The sequence below is a fragment of the Clavelina lepadiformis genome, chromosome 1 (genome assembly GCF_947623445.1).
Source record: "Clavelina lepadiformis chromosome 1, kaClaLepa1.1, whole genome shotgun sequence".
Taxonomy (NCBI): Eukaryota; Metazoa; Chordata; class Ascidiacea; order Aplousobranchia; family Clavelinidae; genus Clavelina; species Clavelina lepadiformis.
Genome location: NC_135240.1, coordinates 156,561 through 183,522, shown reverse-complemented (window position 1 = coordinate 183,522; position 26,962 = coordinate 156,561). Strand labels below are relative to the sequence as shown.

At 36.4% G+C, this 26,962-nt stretch overlaps 1 protein-coding gene across 1 annotated transcript; it reads right to left on the bottom strand.

Annotated features, from left to right (window-relative positions):
* Nucleotides 1–24,363: 24,363 nt before the first annotated feature.
* Nucleotides 24,364–26,730, bottom strand: LOC143444236 (doublesex- and mab-3-related transcription factor A2-like). Its single transcript, XM_076943399.1, has 6 exons — nucleotides 26,470–26,730; nucleotides 25,997–26,186; nucleotides 25,445–25,880; nucleotides 25,200–25,305; nucleotides 24,915–25,053; nucleotides 24,364–24,827 (listed from the first exon to the last, which is right to left on the bottom strand). Exons 1-6 carry the CDS (start codon nucleotides 26,728–26,730, stop codon nucleotides 24,364–24,366), a joined length of 1,596 nt encoding a protein of 531 aa, XP_076799514.1.
* Between the last annotated feature and the right edge of the window lie 232 nt (nucleotides 26,731–26,962).

The following is a 26,962-nucleotide window of genomic DNA, read 5'->3' as shown; positions in this document are numbered from 1 at the left end:
AACATACGTTTTTGGCATATTAGCCTGTGACTGTGTTGACTGACGTTTTACCAAATGCCTTTTGTAAAATCGGGTGAAAAGTTAAACAAAGCTTTCGAATTGTGTCAGTTGTATAAGGCTTTGCATCATTCCCTTTCTAGGGCACCTTTCTTAGTTTCTTTAGTTCTAAACTCACCATGGTATGATTGATAACGTTTTTGATCGTTAGGTCTATAACCAACGGTGAATTAACTTTACGCCCTATTTTTCTCATTTCTTTTGTAAAATTTATGGTTTTATCAAACCTAGAAACCTATTTCTAGACATTGGTTCATTGGTCGTCATTTTTTCCCCGCAGTTTATTGTCAAATGGGAACTGGCATCTATTTTTACCACAAGACGCGCGAAAACGATCGCTCGCGTGTTTGGTGGGAAAATTCGACAGAAATCTGGAAAGGCGCGAAGGGGAAACCTTCGCGGACCCATTATGCAGCCGTTGCCGATTCGGATGTTTCCATTGATTCTGTAGCTTTGCGTCCATTCTGGAAACGGTATAAAGGTAACTATTGACTTGTTACTTTCCAACTGCGCTGAGGTCGTCACACGTCGCCAACTCCATTGTGCGGTATCACGCATTACAGACCACAATGAAGTCACAAAGAAGACGCGAAATTTGCAGTTATATTGACCGGGGAAGGCTTGGGTGGCCACGGTCGCATTATGTTGAACATTTGCACTTTCAAAACGGAGAAACTCGTATTTGACTCTTAGGTAATATCGCGCATCGCACTGTATTTGAACTCTTACGTAATAACGCGCATCCTGGTACTCGCGCCTCAATCAAGCTCATTGAGGAACGTTTTCTTGACAATACAGCAAGTATGCATCATTAACCTTCTAGGCCGCCGATCTTTGTTTCTTCAGTTCTAAACTCACCATGCTATAATTTATAACGTTTACGATCATAGCGTCTTCTCTGTCCCACGGTCAATTAACATCACGCTCCGTTTCGCTCATTTCTTTTGTATTTGCCAATATTAGGTCAATTTTTTCTAATTTCGTGTAGGGTATTGTCAAATGGGAATTGACCATATCACGCATCCCTTTTTGCTGGAAGAGTGAAAGAACATATACATGTTCTGCTCTTCAGTTTGCCAGACAGCTTAAGGGAAACACTTGGCTTGGACCGAAGGTTTTACAGTTTTTTTATCTATTTTCAAGTTAGCCATAGTTGTTGATCAGATAGAGCTCAAAAACAGTTAAAGTACAGTACAAATCGCTAAAAAGTGGCCAAAGAAAATGTATGAATTAATTTGTACAGGTGATATCAGTAAACAAATTAAGGACATTGAATATGAACCTAATGACTGACATCGAGATGGTTGACTTTGTGACATCAGGTATTGTACACTAGCTTGTGTAAATGAGTGCAAACTTATGTAACTAGTTACGTGAATTAAATAATTTGCTATTCGTATCTAGGGGAAGAGAATTGTGCGGGAAAGAATAGCAATGTTATGAATAGCAATAGCAAGAATTGCAACGTTGCGAGATACATTTGGTAATAGTTACTTCGTGGAATTTTTCACTGGTTTAATTTGCGAGATACATTTGGTAATTTTTACTTCGTTCAATTTAATATCCGTATACGTTGCGCGATTCATTTGGTAATTTTTACTTCGTGCAATTTGATACCCGTATACCTTGCGAGATACATTTGATAATTTTTACTTCGTGCAATTTGACATCCGTATACGTGACGAGATACATTTGGTAATTTTTACTTCGTGCAACTTGATACCCGTATACGTTGCGAGATACATTTAGTAATTTTTACTTCTTGCAATTTGATACCCGTATACATTGCGAGATACATTTGTAGCAAAATGTTACATATGGTAGCCAAATGGCAATCTTTTTATTGCCGCTGCAACAATTACACTTTTTATTGGTTTTCACGTCTTTACCTTTAAAAATAATTATGATTTCGTGAAAAGTTTAACTCTCCGGGTTAATTGCCAATTGTAATGTATGTCCGGAGTGATTTAGTCTTTCAAGTCGTGATATGATGTTGTGATGTTCATCATTGATCAAATGAATTGCTGAATATAACGGAGACCCAGGTTCACTAATTACGTAATAATGCCGAGTTCGATTAGACCGATAATTCATTTATCGAAATCCGAAAAACGAAATACGTTGACAGATTTTTTCTTGCAACTTCTTGATGGTTTCGGAAGGCGTTTTGTGTTATGGAAAGTACTCATCTGTCAATCCGGTTTTGCTATGTCTGTAGTGATTTAATTCTTTAAGTCTTTGCAACTTGAAACTTATGGAGTAATTTCACCAACCTAATTCGCGCAATTAACTGGCCGATAACATCGAGTTCAGTTCGACTCATAAAACGTATGGCGCGCGCAGTGACGGCAACAACAAACAGTTGCTGTACCTGGGGGTTGTCACATAAGATATTACGCGAACGACCTACAGAATGTAGAGGCTGAAGAAGCCTATGAAGTCATGAAAGAAATAAGGGTAAGTTGTTCAAATCAACTTAAATGGGATTCCTCGGAATAAGTAAAAAAGTTTTAACTTTTTTGTTTGCATTACAAGTCTGATTCGCGAATAAATTCTATTCTTGGCAACGAAACAATTTCTTGTCGATGGCAAGTTTGATGTGAACACACGCTTCCTTCCAGCAAATGGTTGTCAGTAAAAAATTGAATTATGTTTTTTAATCGCAGTCGTGCAGTTCGGCTGGTCGCACGAAACAAAAGGCGCATCAGCTCAAAGAAGCCCGTCTGCTGAAAGAATCGCATCAGCTGTGGAGGTTTCATTTATAGAAAAAGGTTTGTCAGATGATAGAAGCCCATATTCTGAACGAGTAGAACCAGCTGCTAACGTTTCATCAGAAGAAAGTTTGTCAGCTGAAAGAAGCACCTTTGCTGAACAAGACGAGTCATTACAAATTCGCCGAAACAAAGACGGTGGCCAACAAAAGGCGGTCCGGGATAAAATAGTTGAGCCTCGTGTTGTTCTGCAGCAGGTAAATTCTCTGAAAAATCTCTTAAAATCAATCGTGGTAATTTTTCATTTTTTGGTTTATAGATCGACATCTCTAATGTGGCAGGTGCTTCGAAGCTGCCGGTATGTTAAAATTTAATTACGACTTTACAGTGAAACTATGATTTTATTGATATTATTTCCTGTCACTCCACATGCTTTCGTGTCCAATGCGTGCATCAATCAAGAAGTTTATAAATTATATATGTACTAGTCACACGTATTTAAGTTAAAATCAGAAATTTGCTTGAAATACCAAAATTTGTTTTAATGATATAGGAAAGCCCCAGCACATCTGCATCACCCTCTAGAAAGAGGAAAAAGAAAAGCAATTCCAGAGATTTTAATGTCGTGGTAAATAGCATTCTAAGCATTTTAGTATATATCGGGAGATTGGAATACGGGAAGGTGTTTCCTGATATACTTGACCGATAATGTTTGTATCACTCCACAAACGTTACGTGACCAATGCATATATGACTGAACCATGCGGTTATAAAAAGTATGCATACTGTACACACATATTTAATAGCGCAAAAACACTGTACAGTTTTCTTGATATACTAAAGTTCTTTTAATAATATAGAAGAGCCCCAGCTCAGCTACAAAACCATCTAGAAAGAGGAAAGCTACTTTCGATCGTTATAGTTTCTCGGTAAGTAATATTCTAACAATTTTCGTTTATTTTATTACATTGCATATAAGTTTACATATTTAATATCTATTTTTACATGTTTTATATAATTCCTCAAGCCGAAGCCAGGGGAAAAGCTCACAAATTTAGGTTTTATTAAGTACTTTTTTATAAATTTAACTGCATTTTGATAAATTTAGCCATTAAATCCACATCGATTGTCAAAATTAGAGAAGGAAGAAAAAAAAGTTAATGTTGTGGTAGGTCTTAGTTAAGTTTATTTTTCATTTGTATCGCCAATGTAAAACGTAAAAATGCATGTGCCTTGTATAATTATGTATACGGTAAACTATTTTCAATGATTTTATTATTAATTTCCAAAACTTACTGTTTTTAACAGAAATCTCGGCGACAGTTTTCTGCAGATGAATCGCTTGAAGTTAAACAATTTTTCTCATGGTATATTGGTACGAAGAAGGGAATAACAACGCAATATGCTAAAACGGCTCTTGCAGATGGAAACCTCCCTAAATGCAAGGAATTTTCCAAAACGCCGAAACAGTTGCAGGACAAAGTCCGGCAACTGATTCGGCGTTCTTTGAATGATAATTAAGTGTTTAAAGGCTCTCCTATATTATTAAAAGTACTTTGGTATATCAAGAAAACTGTACAGTGTTTTTGCGCCATTAAATATGTGTGTACAGTACACATACTTTTTATGACCGCGTGGTTCAGTCATATATGCATTGGTCACGTAACGATATCAATAATTTTTACTATCCGGATAACGGATATATCCGTATATTTGGAATTTATCTAACCGGTTAACCGGATAATAACTGCTAAGTGAAACAATTGATTTCACGAGGTTTACATGAAAAATGGATTGTAAAATCATTACACAGTTTTATTGTAGATCTACATACACGCGCAGTACGAGCGAATACGACAAAAATCACGCAAATTTAATGTTCACTGCTTCTGCAACTCCCTCCTTATAAAGCACAATGCATCATTCATTATGCTTTCTTTGTGACGTGATAGTAAATTTCACTCGTGCATTTTACGAGTACCGTAGTTGAAAGTATAAGATAGGAGTGGGCAAACTGCGGCTCTCCGGCATGTTTTTTGTGGCTCTTCTAGTCGTATCGTAAAATTTCAAAAAAAATGTATAGGCTAACAAGAGTCCAAGACTACTGTTTATGAACGTTTCTCCCTTTTTCTTTTCCTTATTTAGGTCAGCATTCATGACAAGTTGTTAATTATTCAAATTTAATGATATTTTTCGATTGAGGAATGCAGATATGGAAAAATTAAACGATATAACAATTTTGACGTCATAAGTTCTTATGACTTGGCTCGTCAGTAAAAATTTAACAACCAAAGCGGCTCTCGGGTTTAAAAAGTTTGCCCACCCCTGGTATAAGACAATAGAAGTGTGAACAAAGGTTTAATTGCGCTCAGCGGGAGTCAGCCTCTACGTAACAAAGAATGTTCAAACTTATTAAAAAGTGTAAAACGCATTAGCAACGATACTCTTTTAACCGGTTAACCGGCAGATTTATATCCGGATATCAGATAGAAAAAAACCCTGCGGTTAACCAGTTAACCGGTTAACCGCTATCCGGATAATCCAACCCTAGACTGAACCACGCGGTCATAAAAAGTATGCGTACTGTACACACATATTTAATGGCGCAAAAACACTGTACAGTTTTCTTGATATACCAAAGTACTTTTAATAATATAGGAGAGCCCCAGCTCAGCTACAAAACCCTCTAGAAAGAGGAAAGGAAAAGCTACTTTCGATCGATATAGTTTCTCGGTAAGTAGTATTCTAACAATTTTCGTTTATTCTTTTACATTGCATATAAGTTTACATATGTTATATCTATTTTTACATGTTTTATATAATTCCACAAGCAGATGCCAGGGAAAAAGCTCACAATTTAAAGTTTTATTAGGTATTTTTTTATAAATTTAACTGCATTTTGATAAATTTAGCCATTAAATCCACATCGATTGTCGAAATTAGAGAAGGAAGAAAAAAAAGTTAATGTTGTGGTAGGTCTTAGTTCAGTTTATTTTTCATTTGTATCGCCAATGTAAAACGTAAAAATGCATGTGCCTTGTATAATTATGTATACGGTAATCTATTTTCAATGATTTTATTATTAATTTCTAAAACTTACTGTTTTTAACAGAAATCTCGGCGACAGTTTTCTGCAGATGAATCGTTTGAAGTTAAACTATTTTTCTCATGGTATATTGGTACGAAGAATGGAATAACAACGGATGATGCTAAAACGGCTCTTGCAGATGGAAACCTCCCCAAATGCAAAGAATATTCCAAAACGCCGAAACAGTTGCAGGACAAAGTCTGGCAACTGATTCGGCGTTCTTTGAATGATAATTAAGTGTGGATGCCCAGTCAAACATTATGTAGGCTTTATCTATGGGCCTTACATGGCTACGAAGTAGCATGTATGGCTTTTGTGTGGGCTTACTGAGGAGTGGCCAAATCATTTAATGCCAAACAATGGCCATACATGGCTTTTGTCTGTGAAAATGCTGCAGTTTGTAGTTTTTAAAAGCTGAAATAGAAGCAAACAGTGTATTATTATTGTTTTAAAAAGCATTGACAGATATCGTTTATTTCAATCTAAAACGCATACACATTTACGGTTACGAATTTGCTGTTTTGATAATAACGTTTAAGTAGTGCATGTTGCAAAACAGGATTCTCTTAGCAGTAGGCAAGATTTTTGTAGTTTTGTTCCTGCAAAGCTCCTTAAGCGCTTGATCAATGCTTTTAAGGTTTGCCAAGTAACTGGATAATGTGTGTGAGTTTTTCACTGAATTTAGGTTATGCTGGCTGTTGTTAAACATAGCCTATAGCGGTTAGGTTAGAGAATGGGTATGCAAAAAGTTGATCCTAGCTATTTTCGGTTTAACTGGAGTTAGATTTAGATTACAAGGTGTATTTAGGTTTTAAAGTTTAGGTTACTCTGTTATAACATTTAAGTTAGGTTGACAAGAAACTGTGAAAAATAGCTTTGGTAATAGCTTGAAAAATAGCACTCCAGGTCAAGTAGCCAAGTCGAAATCAATGGAATCGAATTACGCGGGCCTACTCATATATAGGCTAATAAATACACTGACACAGAAATTTACACATGGTATTAATATCAAATACCACAAAATAACTAATATATGTTTGCTAAATTCATGTTTTTTCAGCCGACAGTCAGATTTGGTCACAATATTATCTCAAAAATCGAGCAAACTTAACCACAAAATATGTAAAATATAACCTCTTGACAGGCAGCGTGCTATTATTAAAAATCAAAGCTTGCCTTTGATTGAAAATAATTAATATATTGCTTAACCTTAGTCTATTCTAGACACTGTATATTAAGCTGTAAAATAAATTGTGGTATCTACAGTATTATGTGGTGAAGAAATGAAAACATTTACACAACATTTTATGGCCTAAAATCGGTTTTCTGAAAGTTGACGTGTTTGTATTTTACATTCTAAGAAGGGATTATTTCACTGTAATTTTTTACAGTTCATTGATTTATGTGAATTATTGTGAAAAACATTATACAACAAACATAGTATACCAAAGTTTAGCAATAAAAAACATTAACCTACATGCAGATATGCGTATTTATTAAATGTTTCACGTCAATTCTGCTGAGTGTTGTCGGAGGAGGTGTGAATTTTTTATTGCAGATTCAAAGAAGATTTCCTCTTCTTCATGATTTTGACCTTGAAATCGATCCCCCTTAACCGGAAAGTTCCGAAATTCACAAAAAACGTGACGTGAACTAAGAAATGCGATAATACCCCCAAAACGTAAAAAATGCTGAATTTATTAAATGTTTCACGTCAATTCTGCTGATTGTTGCCGGAAGAGGTGTGAATTTTTTATTGCAGATTCTTAAAGAAGATTTCCCCCTCTTCACTATGGTGACCTTGAAATCAAATTTTACTACAGGCCCTTAATAATTGGCTATATTTCTAAGGACTACGGTTATTTTTACTTTTTATGGTTTATGAAAATAGGATGTTTTTGGGACTATTTTTACCATTAACTTACTTCGACCAAAACGTTTAAGTACATTTTATTGAAAGTTTCATGCAAAAAGTTTGAAAATATTACTTTTCCTTTGCTATATATTACTGTAAATTAGACATGGTATAATAATACAGTTGTAAAAATATTACGGAATACAGTGAATATAAACATTTTATATCAACAATATTCCTTTCATTGTTTTCGCCGAATTTACTTGGTGTCTGGACCTATAGTTATTTAAGTAAAGTTCAGTTTTAGAGTTCTTGCTAAACGCGAGGTAACTTGCACTACGCGATAGCTATCAGTGCAATTGTTTAAAAACTTAGCAGGAAGCGTTTATACATACATATTTCACCAAAAGTAGGTCACCCGAATCGTGGTCGAAAGATGGCTAACAACGCAAGTTAAGATTAAGCGACGAGCGACGAGGTTTCATAACAGATCTTGCTAACTGATTCATTTTGCCGATGACATCATGACAAGACAGAAAATTCCTCAACTCCACAGAGCCACAAGAGAGGATATGGTGACCTGCGGCTTAGCTTTTCCAAGTACATCCCTTCAAACAGCGAACACGTTGCAGAAGTGGAAGCGGTGTTCTCAATTCGGAATTCCAAATAGATTCCTCAGAGAAGATACCGTTTCCACGGAAACTGCTATCTACCAACCAAACAGGTATAACAAAAACGCATTTTTCCGAAAATCTTGATTAAGAAATGCTCAACATGACGATTTTATTGGTTACAGTAATTAAACAACAAATTTTGCGCGACAGGAACGCGATTATTTTGGAAGATGAGGTTTGCAGCAGAAAAACAATAATTAATTAATTGTTTAGACTTTAGAACCTAGAAGAAACGAAATTTCAAGTTAGCAACAGAAAGATGAAAATCACCATGATTGCTACTGGAAAGTCGTTCCAATTCCCTTGCGTCTTAGCACATTCTTATCGAAATCATATTTTTAATGGCCGGCTATTTAAAAGTAACTTTGCAAACATTGAGGCGCGACAGGAACGCGATTATTTTGGAAGATGAGCTTTGTAGCAGAAAACAAATATTTAAATAATTCAGCATTCATCACGATATAAGCATTGACGAAGAAGACCCAAAAAATAGGCCTGAGATCATCAGGTTTTATAACAAGACAAAGATTGGTTTTGACTTGGTTGACCAAATGGTTCAAACATATATTTGCAAACGACAAACCCGCCGATGGCCTCTAGTTCTCTTTTACAATCTGCTCGACATCGCAGCTCTCAATGAATATACCATATTCAGACAAGTATATCCTGATTATCAGAGTGGACAAGGTTCAAAGCGACGAGGTTTCATAACAGATCTTGCTAACTGCCTCATTTTGCCGCACATGATGACAAGACAGAAAATTCCTAAGCAAGTTAATCTGGCAAATGGCTACAAATATTTTGCTTCGTGCAATTTGATACCCGTATTTATTGCGAGATACATTTGGTAAATGTTAATTCGTGCAATTTCATATCCGTATATTTTTCGAAATACATTTGGTAATAGTTACTTCGAGCACATTTGTACCCATGCGAATTATAACTTACTGATTGTCATTATTCTCGGACATGTTTGGCTTTTGTTTTCTTTCACACATAGAAATCAAAAACAGCATTGAAAAGCTGAAGGTATTTTAAATTATCTTCCATTCATACTTGAAAGGTGGTCGAAATTATAGTAGAACTTACGGACACTTTTTCTTCTTATTTAAACCAGTATTAGAAGATCCTTAATGTGACCTTAATCAGCAATCGCAAAACTTACCAATCAAACTTTTTATTTTTCTCTAGTTTATTTATTCCGTTTAACCATTACTGGCCGAAATATGAAAATAATTCCAATTAACTTTTCCGGCAAAATTGATTGAAAAATACCCTTCCGAGGAAATTGAACATTGTAATGTGGTTTTCATGCAACAGGTATATCATCATTTTTGAAAAAATACGAAGCAAATTTAAAATACATTACAATTGGCAATTGGCATCAAAAAGTCTTAACCCTAACCCAGAATAAGGCGTCCAAATATACCACATTTATTTTGCACATACACACTTAATTATCATTCAAAGAACGCCGAATCAGTTGCCGGACTTTGTCCTGCAACTGTTTCGGCGTTTTGGAAAATTCCTTGCATTTGGGGAGGTTTCCATCTGCAAGAGCCGTTTTAGCATAATGCGTTGTTATTCCCTTCTTCCTACCAATATACCATGAGAAAAATTGTTTAACTTCAAACGATTAATCTGCAGAAAACTGTCGCCGAGAATTCTGTTAAAAACAGTAAGTTTTAGAAATTAATAATAAAATCATTGAAAATAGATTACCGTATACATAATTAAATTATACAAGGCACATGCATTTTTTACGTTTTACATTGGCGATACAAATGAAAAATAAACTTAACTAAGACCTACCACAACATTAACTTTTTTTTCTTCCTTCTCTAATTTCGACAATCGATGTGGATTTAATGGCTAAATTTATCAAAATGCAGTTAAATTTATAAAAAAGTACTTAATAAAACCTAAAATTGTGAGCTTTTCCCCTGGCTTCGGCTTGAGGAATTATATAAAACATGTAAAAGTAGATATTAAATATGTAAACTTATATGCAATATAATACAATAAACGAAAATTGTTAAAATACTACTTACCGAGAAACTATAACGATCGAAAGTAGCTTTCCTCTTTCTAGATGGTTTTGTAGCTGAGCCGGGGCTCTCCTATATTATTAAAAGAACTTTGGTATATCAAGAAAACTGTACAGTGTTTTTGCGCTATTAAATATGTGTGTACAGTATGCATACTTTTTATAACCGCATGGTTCAGTCATATATGCATTGGTCACGTAACGTTTGTGGAGTGATACAAACATTATCGGTCAAGTATATCAGGAAACACCTTCCCGTATTCCAATCTCCCGATATATACTAAAATGCTTAGAATTCTATTTACCACGACATTAAAATCTCTGGAATTGCTTTTCTTTTTCCTCTTTCTGGAGGGTGATGCAGATGTGCTGGGGCTTTCCTAAATCATTAAAATAAATTTTGGTAATTCAAGCAAATTTCTGTTTTTAATTTAAATATGTGTGACTAGTACATGTATAATTTATAAATTTCTTGATTGATGCACGCATTGGATACATAAAGCATGTGGGGTGACAGGAAATAATATCAATAAAATCATAGTTTCACTGTAAAGTCGTAATTAAATTTTAACTTACCGGCAGCTTCGAAGCACCTGCCACATTAGAGATGTCGATCTATAAACCAAAAAATGCAAAATTACCACGATTGATTTTAAGAGATTTTTCAGAGAATTTACCTGCTGCAGAACAACACGAGGCTCAACTATTTTATCCCGGACCGCCTTTTGTCGGCCACCGTCTTTGTTTCGGCGAATTTGTAATGACTCGTCTTCTTCAGCAAAGGTGCTTCTTTCAGCTGACAAACTTTCTTCTGATGAAACGTCAGCAGCTGGTTCTACTCGTTCAGAATATGGGCTTCTATCATCTGACAAACCTTTTTCTATAAATGAAACCTCCACAGCTGATGCGATTCTTTCAGCAGACGGGCTTCTTTGAGCTGACGCTCCTTTTGTTTCGGTGCGACCAGCCGAACTGCACGACTGCGATTAAAAAATATAATTCAATTTTTTACTGACAACCATTTGCCGGAAGGAAGCGTGTGTTCACATCAAACTTGCCATCGACAAGAAATTGTTTCGTTGCCAAGAATAGAATTTATTCGCGAATCAGACTTGTAATGCACACAAAAAAGTTAAAACTTTTATACTTATTCCGAGGAATCCCGTTTATGTTGATTTGAACAACTTACCTTTATTTCTTTCATGATTTCATAGGCTTCTTCAGCCTCTACATTCTGTAGGTCGTTCGCGTAATATCTCTCTTGTGTGCTCGAGCTATGCGCCATATGCTTGGCCACCAAAAGGCGGCGGTCCGGTCTCTTAGATCTAACCTAATATGAAATTTTAAATTTGAAATACGTCACTGGTTGACTTTTATATAAATTTTGCTGCAGATTATTTTCATTATTAGTGATTTATCGTTATTTATATTGCTAGGTCTAATTACAGTAAAGATCAATTACTTGTGTGGCCGAATACTTCCGGTTTGAGGTTGCTGTAAATTTTCCGCGACCTCCGGCCAACTTCCAAACCCGCTGTATTGCTTTAGCTGCAGAGGAACTTGTAAGATTTTTTCCCTTATGGGGAAAAACCATCTTGCACTCTTCTCCGTTGAATCTGACAAGGTTGGTAATGCCATCTCGTAGTGTCTTACCACACATCATTCGAATAATCCTCATTTCTGTCATCTGCATTCGCCTGACATCAGCCTTCTTCATCGCCTAACATTCAGCTACGTAGCACATCACACTTCTTACACATGCTTTACACAGCCTTTCTTTTAGGTTTGTATAGAGTAGTCTGCCCTAGCGTGTATCAGACAATTCCTTAAAAGTTTTCCAACTAGCCCGTATTCTTGCCGTCACTGCTCTGCCAGTACTGTAATTTTTCCCTATCATATCCCCTAAATACCGAAACTCCTTAACAAGCTCGATCTCATTACTTCCCAAGTTCACATGTCCTTCCACTCATCAGCCTTCCATTGATAGGCCTACCTGAACTTCTCTTATGCACTCAATACAGTACTTTCACTTTCTGCATTGAATGGAATTTCTCCCTACTCTCTTCCCACAAATTCCGCATGGATCAACAGTACCGACTACTCCCTTCAACGATTTTCTACCAATTCTCATCGCTTTGGTTTTAATGATGTTCACCTTCAAACCTTTGCTTTCTAGTGCGCTTTTACTTTGCTGATATAAATTCTATGAATATATTACATAGTAGATTCTACCTGTAGTATATCCAAAAAATCTTGTATGTAACTAATCAAAATTAATATAACGTCCTAACCTGCACATGTTTCTCTTTATATGTGTCCAGGTCAATGGACTCCAACGTTTTGAAATCACAGTCTTTTATTATATTTTGCAAAAGTAATACTTTATCTTGGGCTACACGTTCTTCGTGTGCCCCCCCATCGTGGCCCATTAAAAAGCTTTTGAAGTTGTTTAAAACTTTATTCCAGTTGATGCAGTTAGTTTGTTGCTGTAAAATGTAGCGAGGAATTGTGTTAATCATTGCATGAGTGTTTTCTACTGCACAGTCATTTCGTACTGTGTGTATTTACCAAAACTTACGATTGGGACGTTTTTCCGGCGGCGGTCCATAGAATCAGCCATTTCCATTGCCTTGGGTTGATCAGCGTGAAGCTTGCCACGTAGGTGTCTCACGAGGCCATTCCAAGAAGTCAGGAACTTTTTGCAAAGTTCGCACTTGAAATCACCTTTCCCATTATTTTTTTTATCGTGCACGACTTTGCAGTGGCGCGATATGTTCAAATTCATGACACCACAGTATCTAGAACAATTACTAACAGCATTATGTCATTAATCTCGGACATGTTTGGCTTTTGTTTTCTTTTACACATAGAAATCAAAAACAGCATTGAAAAGCTGAAAGCATTTTAAATTATCTTATATTCATACTTAAAAGCTAGTCGAAATTATAGTAGAACTTACGGACACTTTTTCTTCTTATTTAATGCAGTATTAGAAGATCCTGATTTTGTTATTTCCGACTGCGCTTGTCCATAATCCGTATTCATGAACCCGTCATTTTGTTCTGTTGCTGGGTCACTTTTATCACCTCCCTGCTGTTATAAAAAGAAAATTTGCTGTTGTTCAATTTCATTTAAATTTAAATGGTTTAAGTTTCTATATACCTGTGGCATATTGTGGATAAAAATGAGGATAAAAATCTAAAAAGAATCAAAAAATTTAACAGCCACGTTTCACAACACTATTTAATATGATGTATAGTTTAGTTCACCCTTAACTCCATCAGTCGTTATCCACACTGGAAATGTTTTATTTTTGCCCGGGCCCGTAAGCATTGGCTCCTATGTGACAACTCCCATGTACAACAACTGTTTGCTGTTGCCGTAACTGTGCGCGCCATACGTTTTATAGGTCGAACTGAACCCGAGTAGCAAAGCCAAACAACCAACGAGAACCATTACTGCTACATCCCGAAGGTTTATCACCATTTGAAAAAGTTGGTGTTGATTTATTTGAGTTGAACCAAAAGTCTTATTTAGTCACGGTTGATTATTTTTCAAATTTTGCTGAAATTGATGTCATGACCTCAACAACTGCAAAGCACGTAATCATTTCGTTGAAGCGTCATTTTGCCCGATATGGAATTCCTAAATGCATTGTATCTGACTCTGGACCCCAGTTCATCTCGTACAGAATTTCAAAGATTCTGTCAAAAATGGGCGATACAACACCACAAATCATCACCAGGACATCAACAATGCAATGGAAAAGCGGAAGCTGCTGTGAAAACACTGAAGAACATGCTGAGACGTACTGCACAAGATGGGAAAGATCAGTGGCTGGCACTTCTGGAATTGCGCAATACGCCACGACAAGACGTCAACTGCAGTCCTACAAAGATATTGTTTGGTAGACCAACTCGATCAGTGATACCGATTCACATTCCAAAAAGCAAACATCTTGACATCAATCGTCGTCATCAACGCCGCACCTCAGTCAAGCAAACCTATGATAGCAAAAGTCAACCAATGTCAAAATTGTATATCAACCAACGAGCTTATTTCCAAAGTTCGGAAAAGAAGGGATGGCAAAAGGGTAAAATTGTACGCATACTTGGGCCTCGTTCATATTTGGTAGAATCATTGGATGGTTTTCGTTATTGTCGTAATCGACTACATATTCGTGTTGACCATAGCAAGTCTAACAATGTGTATGAAGATACTGATTTTAATTTTACATTTTCGACACCTAACCAAAACAGTCAACCCACAGCTAACAACTACACTGTTGCTAACACACGACCTAATCGTACACATAGAATGCCAGTAAGATATAATGATTATGTACTGTAAATACTGTGTTTGTGTCACCTTGTTCTGTACTGTAAATACTGTGTTTGTGTCACCTTACCTTCACTGTTTTATTTCTTGCCACTCATTATGCATGTAGCTTTAAACTTCAAGTGTGCCTCACATACATTGCGACTTGCGAGTAGTATGTTATTTCAGTATTTTCTGTGTGATGGTATTTCAGTATTTTCTGCGTGCTCATAAAGCCTTCTCACTGTTAGTCTTTACTTAAAGAAAGGAGGATGTTGATAGGTATAAACTAATTAATAAGATTTCTATGTTGGCCATGCTACAGCCATGTGCTTTCTTGGTTGTGCATTGTGATTCGTATGTGGAGTAATAACGTTCATGTTCAAGACTGTCTAAATACAAGAGATTCTGTCGAACGTCTTATCGACTTAGTTCAACACATAATATCACAAGAGTAGCGATATTAACAGCAGGAACATGTGCAAGTGCACCAACTCAACTTACCTTTGTCGCTTATACACGTCAACTACAAAGGCACCCGATTGCGAGAAAATTCTCTACGAGCTACCTGACTCTGACTCGTTTGCTGATCTTCAATCGCTGTTCAGCTCTTTTTCTGAAGCCAACCTTCTCAAGGAACAAATGCGACATGTCATGACAAGTCTTACCACTACTGATGAAACTATGATCAACAGATCCTACGTCGCAGACACATTCACGAATGCCGCAAAACAAAGCATACCCGACGTTATCGGTCAATTAATTGCGCGAATTAGGCTGGTGAAATTACTCCATAAGTTTCAAGTTGCACAGACTTAAAGAATTAAATCACTATGGACTTAGCAAAACCGGTTTGCCAGATGAGTACCTTCCATAACGTAAGACGCCTTCCAAAACCCTGAAGGAGTTACAAGAAAAAATCTGTCAACGTATTTCGTTTTTTAGGATATCGATAAATTAATTATCGGCCTTTTCGAACTCGGCATTATTACGTAATTAGTGAACCTGGATCTCCGTTATATACAGCAATACATTTGATCAATGATGAGTATCACAATATCATATCGTGACTTAAAAGACTAAATCACTCATTTAGCTTTTTCCAGTTACCAATTGCCACACAAAGTTAACAAAAGGCTACAGAGCGTAACAATTTGCTAAACAGGATTATTATTTGGCTACCATGGTCACCTTGCTGACGCAGCTTTACGTTCGGCACCAGTATGTTATTTTACCCGCTGAGATATATACACCAAAGCACTGAAAGAAAATTTGCCAGGTTTAAACCTATGGAAGAAAATTTCGCCTACTCATAATAATTAGTCGTAACAACATGAAAAATTTCAAAATGCAGACTTATGTCCAAAGCCAGCTTACTTCAGAACAATCCAATGTAGCGTTTTCCGACAACGCATGTCCATTCCCCGTGCCCACGACGTTGTCACTGTCGTAATTTTCTTCTTTTTTATTTTTATCAACTTCTTGTTCCTCCTGCAGAGAAAGGATTAAACCGGTAAGTTTTATTTTTGCCAGTAAAATTGACATTGTCTTTATTATTTTATCGATAAATGCAACCAACACGATGTTTCCTCAAACGGAGGTCAGACTGCTTTTGGTCCTCTTCTTTGCGATTCTTTCCAGAAAAATTCTCTTCCCCTAGAAACGAATAGCAAATTATTTAATTCACGTACCTGGTTACATAAGTGGGCAGTCATTTACACAAGCTAGTGTACAATACCTGATGTCACAAAGTCAGCCATCTCGATGTCAGTCATTCGATTCATATTCAATGTCGTTATTTTGTTTACTGATATCACCTGTACAAATTAATTTATACATTTTCTTTGGCCACATTTTAGCGATTTTGGAAACATTATACCGTACTGTACTGTACTGTACACTGTTTTTGAGCTCTATCTGATCAACGACTATGGCTAACTTGAAAATAGTTAAAAAACGATAAAACTTTCGGTCGAAGCCACTTGTGTTCCTTGAGCTGCCTGACAAACTAAACAGCAGTACATGCAATTGTTCTTCCTGCAAAAAGTGATACGTTACACTAAGAACGGATTATTTCACTGTGAATTATGTAAAAAACATTATACAAGAAACATTTTATCCTAACTTTAACAAAAAAACCATTAACCTACATGCAGATAACTTAGCTATAAAAATTAGGCTGCAAAACCTGCAGCCTAATTCAACTCTTCCAGCAAAAAGGGATGCGTTATATAGTCAGTTCCCATTTGACAATACCCTACACGAAATTAGAAAAAATTGACCTAATATTGGCAAATACAAAAGAAATGAGCGAAACGGAGCGTGATATTAATTGACCGTGGGACAGAGAAGACGCTTTGATCGTAATCGTTATAAATTATAGCATGGTAAGTTTAGAACTGAAGAAACAAAGATCGGCGGCCTAGAAGGTTAATGATGCATACTTGCTGTATTGTCAAGAAAACGTTCCTCAATGAGCTTGATTGAGGCGCGAGTACCAGGATGCGCGTTATTACCTAAGAGTTCAAATACAGTGCGATGCGCGATATTACCTAAGAGTCAAATACGAGTTTCTCCGTTTGAAAGTGCAAATGTTCCACATAATGCGACCGTGGCCAATCAAGCATTCCCCGGTCAATATAACTGCAAATTTCGCGTCTTCTTTGTGACTTCATTGTGGTCTGTAATGCGTGATGCCGCACAATGGAGTTGGCGACGTGTGACGACCTCAGCGCAGTTGGAAAGTAACAAGTCAATAGTTACCTTCATACCGTTTCCAAAATGGACGCAAAGCTACAGAATCAATGGAAACATCCGAATCGGCAACGGCTGCATAATGGGTCCGCGAAGGTTTCCCTTTCGCGCCTTTCCAGATTTCTGTCGAATTTTCCCACCAAACACGCGAGCGATCGTTTTAGCGCGTCTTGTGGTAAAAATAGATGCCAGTTCCCATTGGACAATAAACTGCGGGGATAAAATGACGACCAATGAACCAATGTCTAGAAATAGGTTACTAGGTTTGATAAAACCATAAATTTTACAAAAGAAATGAGAAAAATAGGTCGTAAAGTTAATTCACCGTGGGTTAGAGACCTAACGATCAAAAACGTTATCAATCAAACCATGGTGAGTTTAGAACTAAACAAACTAAGAAAGGAGCCCTAGAAAGCGAATGATGCAAAGCCTTATACAACTGACACAACTGGAAAGCTTTGTTTAACTTTTCACCCAATTTTACAAAAGGAATTTGGTAAAACGGCAGTCAATACAGTCACAGTACGCCACAAACGCATGTTATGCATGAGACAAACTTGGCATTGATAAGGTCGGGATAGGTAGGTAGGTTATGGATAACATTTAAAATGCCGTTTGATATTTGGAAACTTGCTCTATATAACTTCATGTAAAAACTCATTTTAGTACATCAGACTTATCTTCGCTCGAATCAGACGATTCAGATTCACTTGCCTGCTGAACACTGGCTATTGGAGAATTTACTGTTGCGTCGATTTCAATGTCAGAATCCTCGCCATCAGAGCAGTCTGACAGAAGATTTTGCAAATTTCTAATCCACGCATTGTGGATCTGTAAATCTTCGCCTAGACATTTTGTAAATGTTTTTGTTTTCAGAAGTAGCCTACTTTGATACTGATTCCGATGAAAAACTCAAGAAAATTCAGATAAACATCAAACACTTCCCTTTAGTAAAGTTACTACTACACTACCGTCTACCACAATAGATAAGGGTAAGCTAAGGTATTCACAACATTTACCTTGAACTAGTTTACCAAGGCAAGAGCTCAATGTAATTGCATCCCATTTACATTTGGTAATAGTTACTTCGTGCAATTTTTCACTCGTATAAGTTGCGATATACATGACAACTTACAAAACTTACGTTTGTACCCGTGCTAATTATAACTAACCCTAACCTCATTTATAAAATGGTTGCACTCAGTAGGCATTTGTTAACCCTATTTAGCAAATGGTTACAATCAGCAACCATTTGCTAACCCTATTTAGAAAGAGGTTAAACTCAGTAGCAATATGTTTAACGCTATTTAGTAAATGGTTACATACAGTAACCATTTTTAACCCTATTTAGCAAATGGTTTCACTCAGTAGGAATTTGTTAACTCTAATTAGCAAATGTTTAAAGTCAGTAGCCATTTGTTAACCATATTTAGCAAACGGTTTTAGTCCGAAGCCATTTGTAAAATAGCAAAAGGTTACCATGAGTAGTCACATGTTAACCCTATTTAGCAAATGGTTTCACTCAGTAGCAATTTGTTAACTCTATTTAGCAAATGGTTAAAGGAAGTAGCCATTTGTTAACCCTATTTAGCAAACGTTTAATTAAAGTCAGTAGCCATTTGTAAAATAGCAAAAGGTTACCATGAGTAGTAACATGTTAACCATATTTAGCAAATGGTTTCAATGAGTAGCCACATGCACATGATGTTAACCCTATTTAGCAAATGTTTACAATCAGTAGCAATTTGTTAACCCTATTTAGCAAATGGCAAATTTAGCAAGGGTATTTATCGAATTTCTTCAGCTCTAAACTCACCACCTTAAAGTTGATAACGCTTTAGATCAGTATGTTTTCCTGTACCCCATTATGAATCAACTTTTCACTCAACTTTGCTCCTTTCTTTCTTCTTCTTCTTCGTGTCGAGTAGATGGTTTCTTACTAATAAACGCAACTATGACAAAACTGCTAAAGAACGCAACAGAAGCTGTTTTAGCCTGCCTGCAAAATAATAACAGCCTATGTCGGCGGTTTTCATTCGTTTGCCGTGGTGAATCGCAACCACTGTTATGGAACAACAACAAAGTACGTCTTGTACAAAATGACGAATACGAAACGCTTTGCAAACAGACCGTTTAGAAACATATTGGATGAATAATTATGTTTACTGCGTTTTAATATTCTAAAATCTAAAAGAACCTACATCCTTTAGATGCGTTAAAATGTTTATGTATTAGTGAAAAAAAAGAAATGATGTGTATTCCTTTATATGCATAGGCTTTGTGGTGCAGTATTGTGTGAGATATGCCAACGAACTATGTGTATTTTATTGCAAATAAATTTTAATGTTTATCGAGATAATATGTGTAAATAGGATTTATTCATGTAAATATTTTGTATTTCATGTAAATCATGTAAATTCAATCCCGAAGCGTGGATTTCCCACCTTGAACATAAATTTCCCCTTTATCAAATCACTTCAAAAACTAATCGTCACTTGTTAGCGGTAGAGGCAATTCCAGCGACAGACCTCGGGCTACTTTGTTTAACTTCTGCGTATGCTCATAACTGTTACAACATAATAATCAATGAAATCTTGAAACATTTTGATAAACGTGAGGACTGAGGATTATTTAGAGTTTTTGTTGGCTGATCTGACACTTCATGTTCTATCTTCCAAAGATTTAATGCGCGAATTAATGAGTGCAATAGGTCAAGAGAATCTTACTCCACCAGTTAATAAACGAATTCGTGCTAAATTTCTTAAGTGCTCACCACCAGACGTCGCACTTTCTTACCCACTACAGCCACAAATACAACAAATTCAAGTGTCTAAACCACCTCATTACCCACGATCTAACGCTTACAATGGAACAAAGAGTTCCGGACAAACAAATACTAATTTCACAAATCATAAATTCACCAAACCAACGCGATTAATTTAACTAAACATGGCAACAACGATCACCACACACAAACATTGGCCAGTTTCACAAATAATACAGCAAGTGGTAATTTATGACACAGTGATAATTTATCATATTCATCACCCACCTTTTAGAAACCAGGCCATAAATGCAGCAATTACCCTTGCGCAAAATCATTCGCGGGCAACAAAAAACATTCGGCGATCTACGCTAGATTAACCTGGTTAGCCCCTTCGAGAGCACCTACTTCCAAAAGAGACTGTCCCTTGTTAACTGTTTATGATCACGCCAATTGAATTCTTTTTTATGTAGATAGCGCTGCAGCAAATGTTTGTTTATGCTTCAGTTAAGTCCAAATGTATTGCTGTATATAACGGAGACCCAGGTTCACTAATTACGTAATAATGCCGAGTTCGAAAAGACCGATAATTAATTTATCAATATCCTAAAAAACGAAATACGTTGACAGATTTTTTCTTGTAACTCCTTCAGGGTTTTGGAAGGCGTCTTACGTTATGGAAGGTACTCATCTGGCAAACCGGTTTTGCTATGTCCATAGTGATTTAATTCTTTAAGTCTGTGCAACTTCAAACTTTTGGAGTAATTTCACCAGCCTAATTCGCGCAATTAATTGACCGATAACGTCGGGTTCAGTTCGACTCATAAAACGTATGGCGCGCACAATTACGGCAACAACAAACAGTTGTTGTACATGGGAGTTGTCACATAGGAGCCAATGCTTACGGGCCCGGGCAAAAATAAAACATTTCCAGTGTGAATAACGATTGATGGAGTTAAGGGCGACCTAAACTATACATCATATTAAAGAGTGTTGTGAAACGTGGCTGTTAAATTTTTTGATTCTTTTTAGATTTTTATCCTCATTTTTATATCATGTCATTATTCTTGGACATGTTTGACTTTTCTTCTCTTTTACACATAAAAACAAAAAACAGCATTGAAAAGCTGAGATTATTTTAAATTCTCTTCCATTCATATACTTGAAAGCTAGGCCAAAATTATAGTACAACTTACGGACACTTTTTTTTCGGTCTAATCCGTTTCTTTTTCTCCGGTTTTACATTGTCTTCTTCTTCATCATCTTCCAAAGTGTTATCCTGCAGAAATACGTCACAAACGTATGTTGCCTAAATGCAACAATTATGCAATGGATTTTTTATGCTTTTCAAGGGTAAAGCACACAGTGAAAAGCCAAAACGTCTCGTCGAAATAAACAAACGTTTGCAAATATATCGGAAAATACAAAGAATTGGCCCTAATTCAAATTTTTTACCCACAGCAAGGTCGGAGAAAATATTAATGTATGACTTAGTGTAGTGTTTTAAACTGAGATACTGAACTGAGAGCTTCATTGGCGTGATTATGAGGTATGCGACGTAGCTACAAGAAGCGTTGATTAAGGACCGCGAGGAGTCATTACAGTGTGCTCACTTTTGACTTACGTAATAACAATTATTTATCATCGACACCAAGCAGCGTTATATCTACACCAGGTGCGATCCAGGCAAGGACGAGGCAAAATTAAAGAAATTTGCTTTGTTAGTATGACGCCCTTTTATCCCTTAATCCGGTTGTTTTCAAGTAACTGCATGCACCGCAAATTCTCGGTTGACTGCGTCTATTCTTGGCGTTGCTTTACAAGATGCAGCTCCACTACGGGGAACATTACATTGAAACTTTGACTTTTGCGTTAAAATCACTTAAAACTTTGCAAAATCGGTAACTTGTCGCAGCACAAAAAACATCCGAACCGCAGCACTTGTACACTTTTGAAACACAAATGCGATTCATTTTCAAGGCGCCGAAAATACTATCTCAAAAAAAAAATTTTCTGTTGAAATATCCATTTCAACTAATCGTTTCAGGACCGATCGCTGCAGCTGTCAGTTCAGGTTTGCTTGTTCTATTACATGCACGGACACCCCTGAGGTGCTTACACCATCACTTCAGGTGATGAACACTCGCTGTTGTGCGTATCTGGGACATAGATCACGTGCGGCATTTAACGTCTTTAGATAATATTCCATGATAATTCGCATGATTGCTTAAAATGAAAATCATAAATGAAATTAAATCAGGTTGAAATACAATCGCAGTAAAGTGGCAAATCACTTATTAGTAGGGCAACCAGTTTTTTCACCTAACAAGTTTAAATTTTGACCTCATTTTGATCTAAATCGTTTTAAACAGTACACATTTTATGAGTAAGAATACATACATTTATGAGTTTGTCAGGCATAATGGACATTTGCGTGGAAGTTATATTGGTTTCAGTAATGTGCTTGTTGGGAAAATTGTCAATAATAAATAAAAGTTGTTTTGTATTATGTGAAGTTTGCGAAATTTTTATGATTTAGGCAGTTTTCGTATGTAGGGAATCCAAAAACATTATTGAAATGGTGGCAACTGGCAAGGAAATGAAGGCAATTAATTATATATACAAAATTACACATATTATGCTGGTAGTTTAGTTACAGACTACAGTTACATATTAGTTACATTAATATTAGTACAAATAGTTACACATATTAATACAATATAATACAATAACAATAATACAATACAATACCAATAGTTACATTAATATTAGTTTTAAATATAATCAAAATTCAGCAGATGTTTATTAAAGATTATCATGTTAACATGATGTTTGGAGATATATAATTGCTTTTTTCAAAATATATTTTAGTAATCATTGATAATTACTAATGCAGTTGTACTTAGTATCATGCAATATTGACATTTACACGTAATATGAGCAAGAATATATGCACTTATAAACGTTTTAGGCACAAATCAGTTGTGTATTAATGATCATCATATTTAATATGACCTTTGGAGACCTATAAATGTTTTTTGCAGGGTATAGTTTAGTAATCATTAATAATAGTGTAGTAGCCTACTACCATGAAATATTGACATTGCATTGACATTCGTCTTAATATTTTTCAAGAATTGGTTTGGTTTTGTCATTTTACCAAAGACCAACTTGTTTTATCAAAGGAAATCACAACGCGGAGATAAGAGTGCTTGCCTGTGAATTAAGTCTTCTGAACAGGGCTTAAATATTACATTAAAGTAATTTTTTTCTAGTTTTTCGCAAATGTTGTTAATTGCTTAAATGATATATATATCATACATAAAATTCTGTAAACAATCTGCAACTGTGGCACGTGTTGGGGTAATTTAATTCAATTTGCCGAACGAATTAGGTTTGTATATTATGTAATTAGGTAATAATAATAATAACGCAATGGGTCGTCAAGTAGTTGGAATGCAAATTGACGTTTTGTTAAAAGCAATGATTGATGGGATTTCACAAGACTTTTTCAACAAAGAAGGACAAGAAAAGCATTTTTCCTGCAAATTTTGTGATAAATCATTCAAATACAAAAGCCACTTGAAAGATCATATAAGAGCTCACACAGATGAGCGACCTTAACAATGCGATATGTGCGACAAGTCATGTACCCAACGCAGCAATTTGAAAACTCATGTAACAACTCATACTGGAAAGCGTAATTATCACTGCAAGTTATGTGAAAAGTTATTTACTCAAAGCTAGCAATTAAAACGTCATATGAGAATGCACGCTGGAGAAAAACCTTATTCATGCAATATGTGCGACAATTCATTTACCCAACGCGGCAGTTTGAGAAGTCATATAAAAACTCACACGGCTGAGCAACCTTATCAATGCTAAGTTTGTCTTAAGTCATTTACCCAAAGCAACACTTTAAAAGGTCATATGAGGATCCACAATGGAGATTGATCTTATTATTGCTCTAAAATAAAGACAATACCGGTTTCTAAATGTTCAGGGTTAGAACTTTATGACCGGTCGCATCTGGAAAAATGACTCCATGTATATGAGGGGTTTGGGTTAGGGCTGAAAGCGCCCTTAGAATTGAGGGTTAGTATCGTAGGAAATGGTGTCTGGGGCGGGCAGCTGCGGCGGCGGTAAGAGAAGGCATAAATGAAGACGATCCGTAAGGAGAAACTCCGCCAAAGAGTCCTCGGATGGCGGGGTGTTGGCCGTAAGATGATGGAAACGGGGAAAGATTTCCCAAGCACGACATCGGCATCTGTCCCGGCAATGGATAACGTGATCTTATTGAGGAATTGCTGAATTGGCCCAGCTTAAACACCCCATTAAAGCTAGTCGCTGGAATTTTTCCTGCAGTGTGCGCTGAAAAGGAGTTGCCTGCTAGCGAACCGTTTACAAAAGGATAAAATGCGGTTCGAGCATCCAGTGCTGGTGCACCCATTGAACCCTGTTGGAACTTGTAGGCTTGCGACAAATCACCGATGGGAGGTGTGCCTGGTGATATTGCGTCACCATCAATGGTTGGATGAGGGCTCGTGTTGCAGCTTCCAGCTATAAAAGAAGGAAAAAAATATTAATATTAATACCCTCTATCAATCTTTATGGCGCACTGTTGCTATTTTTAGGACAAAAACATACCGCTTTGTTGAGATAGGTTAATGGGATCTCGTGCGCTATCACGTGTGTAATTTAACTGAACATGAGAATTTGTTGCGTTGTCTCTCGGTGATCCCAAATGTGGTGAAGATTTTGCGATTTCATCTTCAAATTTTAACACCTGTGGGATGATGAAACATATGACTTATAAATGTTTGAAAAAACAAAGAAAATATTGAAATGTTAAAGTAGTGCGCGACGTTTTACAGGTAGTTTCGTGCTAATTTTTACTACCCACATTCGATGCTATAAATATACTGTAATTACCTTTTGTATTGCTTTCACCACATCGCCGTTGCAGTTTTTTAAAATTGAAGATAATTGCGACGCGTTGTGTTTGGGAAAAACTCGACATAACATCTCAAACCCGCCACTGTATGAAAAAACCCGATATATTTTCTGGGTTTCTATTTATTTAGATTTATTATAATTATAACTTAGAGCGAATTATATGGACTTAATATTTACAGATTAACTTGACTTTATACAGTAATTTAGTTAATTGAAATTACCTTGTTGCATCTTGGTTTTGCGTTTGTGTTAGCTGGCTTGAATCGTATAGCTGATTTTCGGCTACGTCACTGGCCTGGTCAGCTGAGTCAGTTCTTGACAGAAGGGAATGCTTTTCTGGCGATTCGTCGATATCCAATGCAGGCCCCTGACTCGCGTGAGGTTTTTCAGGATTATATCGACTTTCATTGTACGCCGGTGAGCTGTTTTCACTCATACCAGAAGGGGGACTCTTCCTAGGGTCGTCCGATCGCGGTGAGCGAGTGACGTCGGACTTTCTCTCCGTGTCGCCATTTTGATCGCTGTCCGAATGAACAGATTTGGCCGAGCTGTTGTCCAAGTGCGGTTGTTGCTGATGTACCGGTGATGACGACACGAAACCGTAACTTCCATTGCAATCATTTGAGATATAATCGTCGTATCTCGCACGTTTCGCGCCTACCAACGTACGTATTGTGATGACTTTTAAATAACAACGCGTTTAAGGTTCAAGTCATATCTTACAGTTACAAAAACTGACCAGGGAAGTTGAAAAACACGCGAAGACGACGCACCTGATGATGATAACGGGTCGCTGCTGGCTTTGTTGTGAATTTCATTTTCAATAAAGTCTTTTTTCGGCGATCGTTCAATACTTGCGATGCGTTGCGCGTCCAAGGGCGAAAAACTCTGGGTAGCTCCGTAGAGCAGTTGCAGTTCTCGTGTGTTATTTTCCTCTTGGGCTTGCTGACGTCTTAAAGCAAGCTATATTAGGGTAATATTAAGTTAAAAGATAAAACAATTTCTGTTTTAAAAAAAATTTCCATATTTAAAGAATACGCTATTAAGAACAAACTTTTGAACTTTTGCTGTACATTAATAATTTATTCTGATTTAGACAGATTTCAAAACAGAAGACATAAAATATTCCTAAATTTCTTTTTGTTTTTATTCATAGTTCTACTTTGAATGTAATCTTCATAAGCAACCATGTATATCCTACTTTGCAAATTTTTTTATTTGGTTTACTTTACACTGTGGGTATTACCTGCGCTGCCATTACTCTTTGTCTTTCAGCAATCAAAGTGCACTTTGCACAGAGGCAGTCTTTCCAACGACAATATCCTTTGTGACCCTTCAAAGCGCTCACTACCCCATGGTTTCTGCATCTTCCACATTTCGGCGTTCTTGGGTATTTTTCCGTAGCCCGAAGAAGTAGTGCTGCGGCTGCCGGATTTGAGACCGCTTGAGACAGGTTGCCGTAGTCATGGGGAGACGATGGTATGTGATGCAAAGCTGTTGCTTTCATTCTTTTTTAGACTTTTTTAGAAACAACTGTAGCAAAATAAATCTATGTATGGAAAATATTTTTTTGTTAGACTAACATAAATTCATATATAAGACACATTTTAACATTTTTAAACGTAACTTTTAGATTAATATGTTATGCTCAGTGATATACCATCCTTGCAAATAATGCTTTCTGCAAAAATGTCTTGATTGCTTTTTAAATAAGATTAAAATTTTAACAAATTTTTCCA

What these genes read in the sequence shown, in the direction of transcription:
- LOC143444236 (XM_076943399.1), bottom strand. Translation starts at nt 26,730, where the DNA reads ATGAAAGCAACAGCTTTGCATCACATACCATCGTCTCCCCATGACTAC. An exon ending in AAAGAGTAATGGCAGCGCAG is followed by an intron (nt 26,187 to 26,469) that starts GTAATACCCACA and finishes ACCCTAATATAG; the next exon opens with CTTGCTTTAAGACGTCAGCA. An exon ending in CAAAACCAAGATGCAACAAG is followed by an intron (nt 25,306 to 25,444) that starts GTAATTTCAATT and finishes TTTTTCATACAG; the next exon opens with TGGCGGGTTTGAGATGTTAT.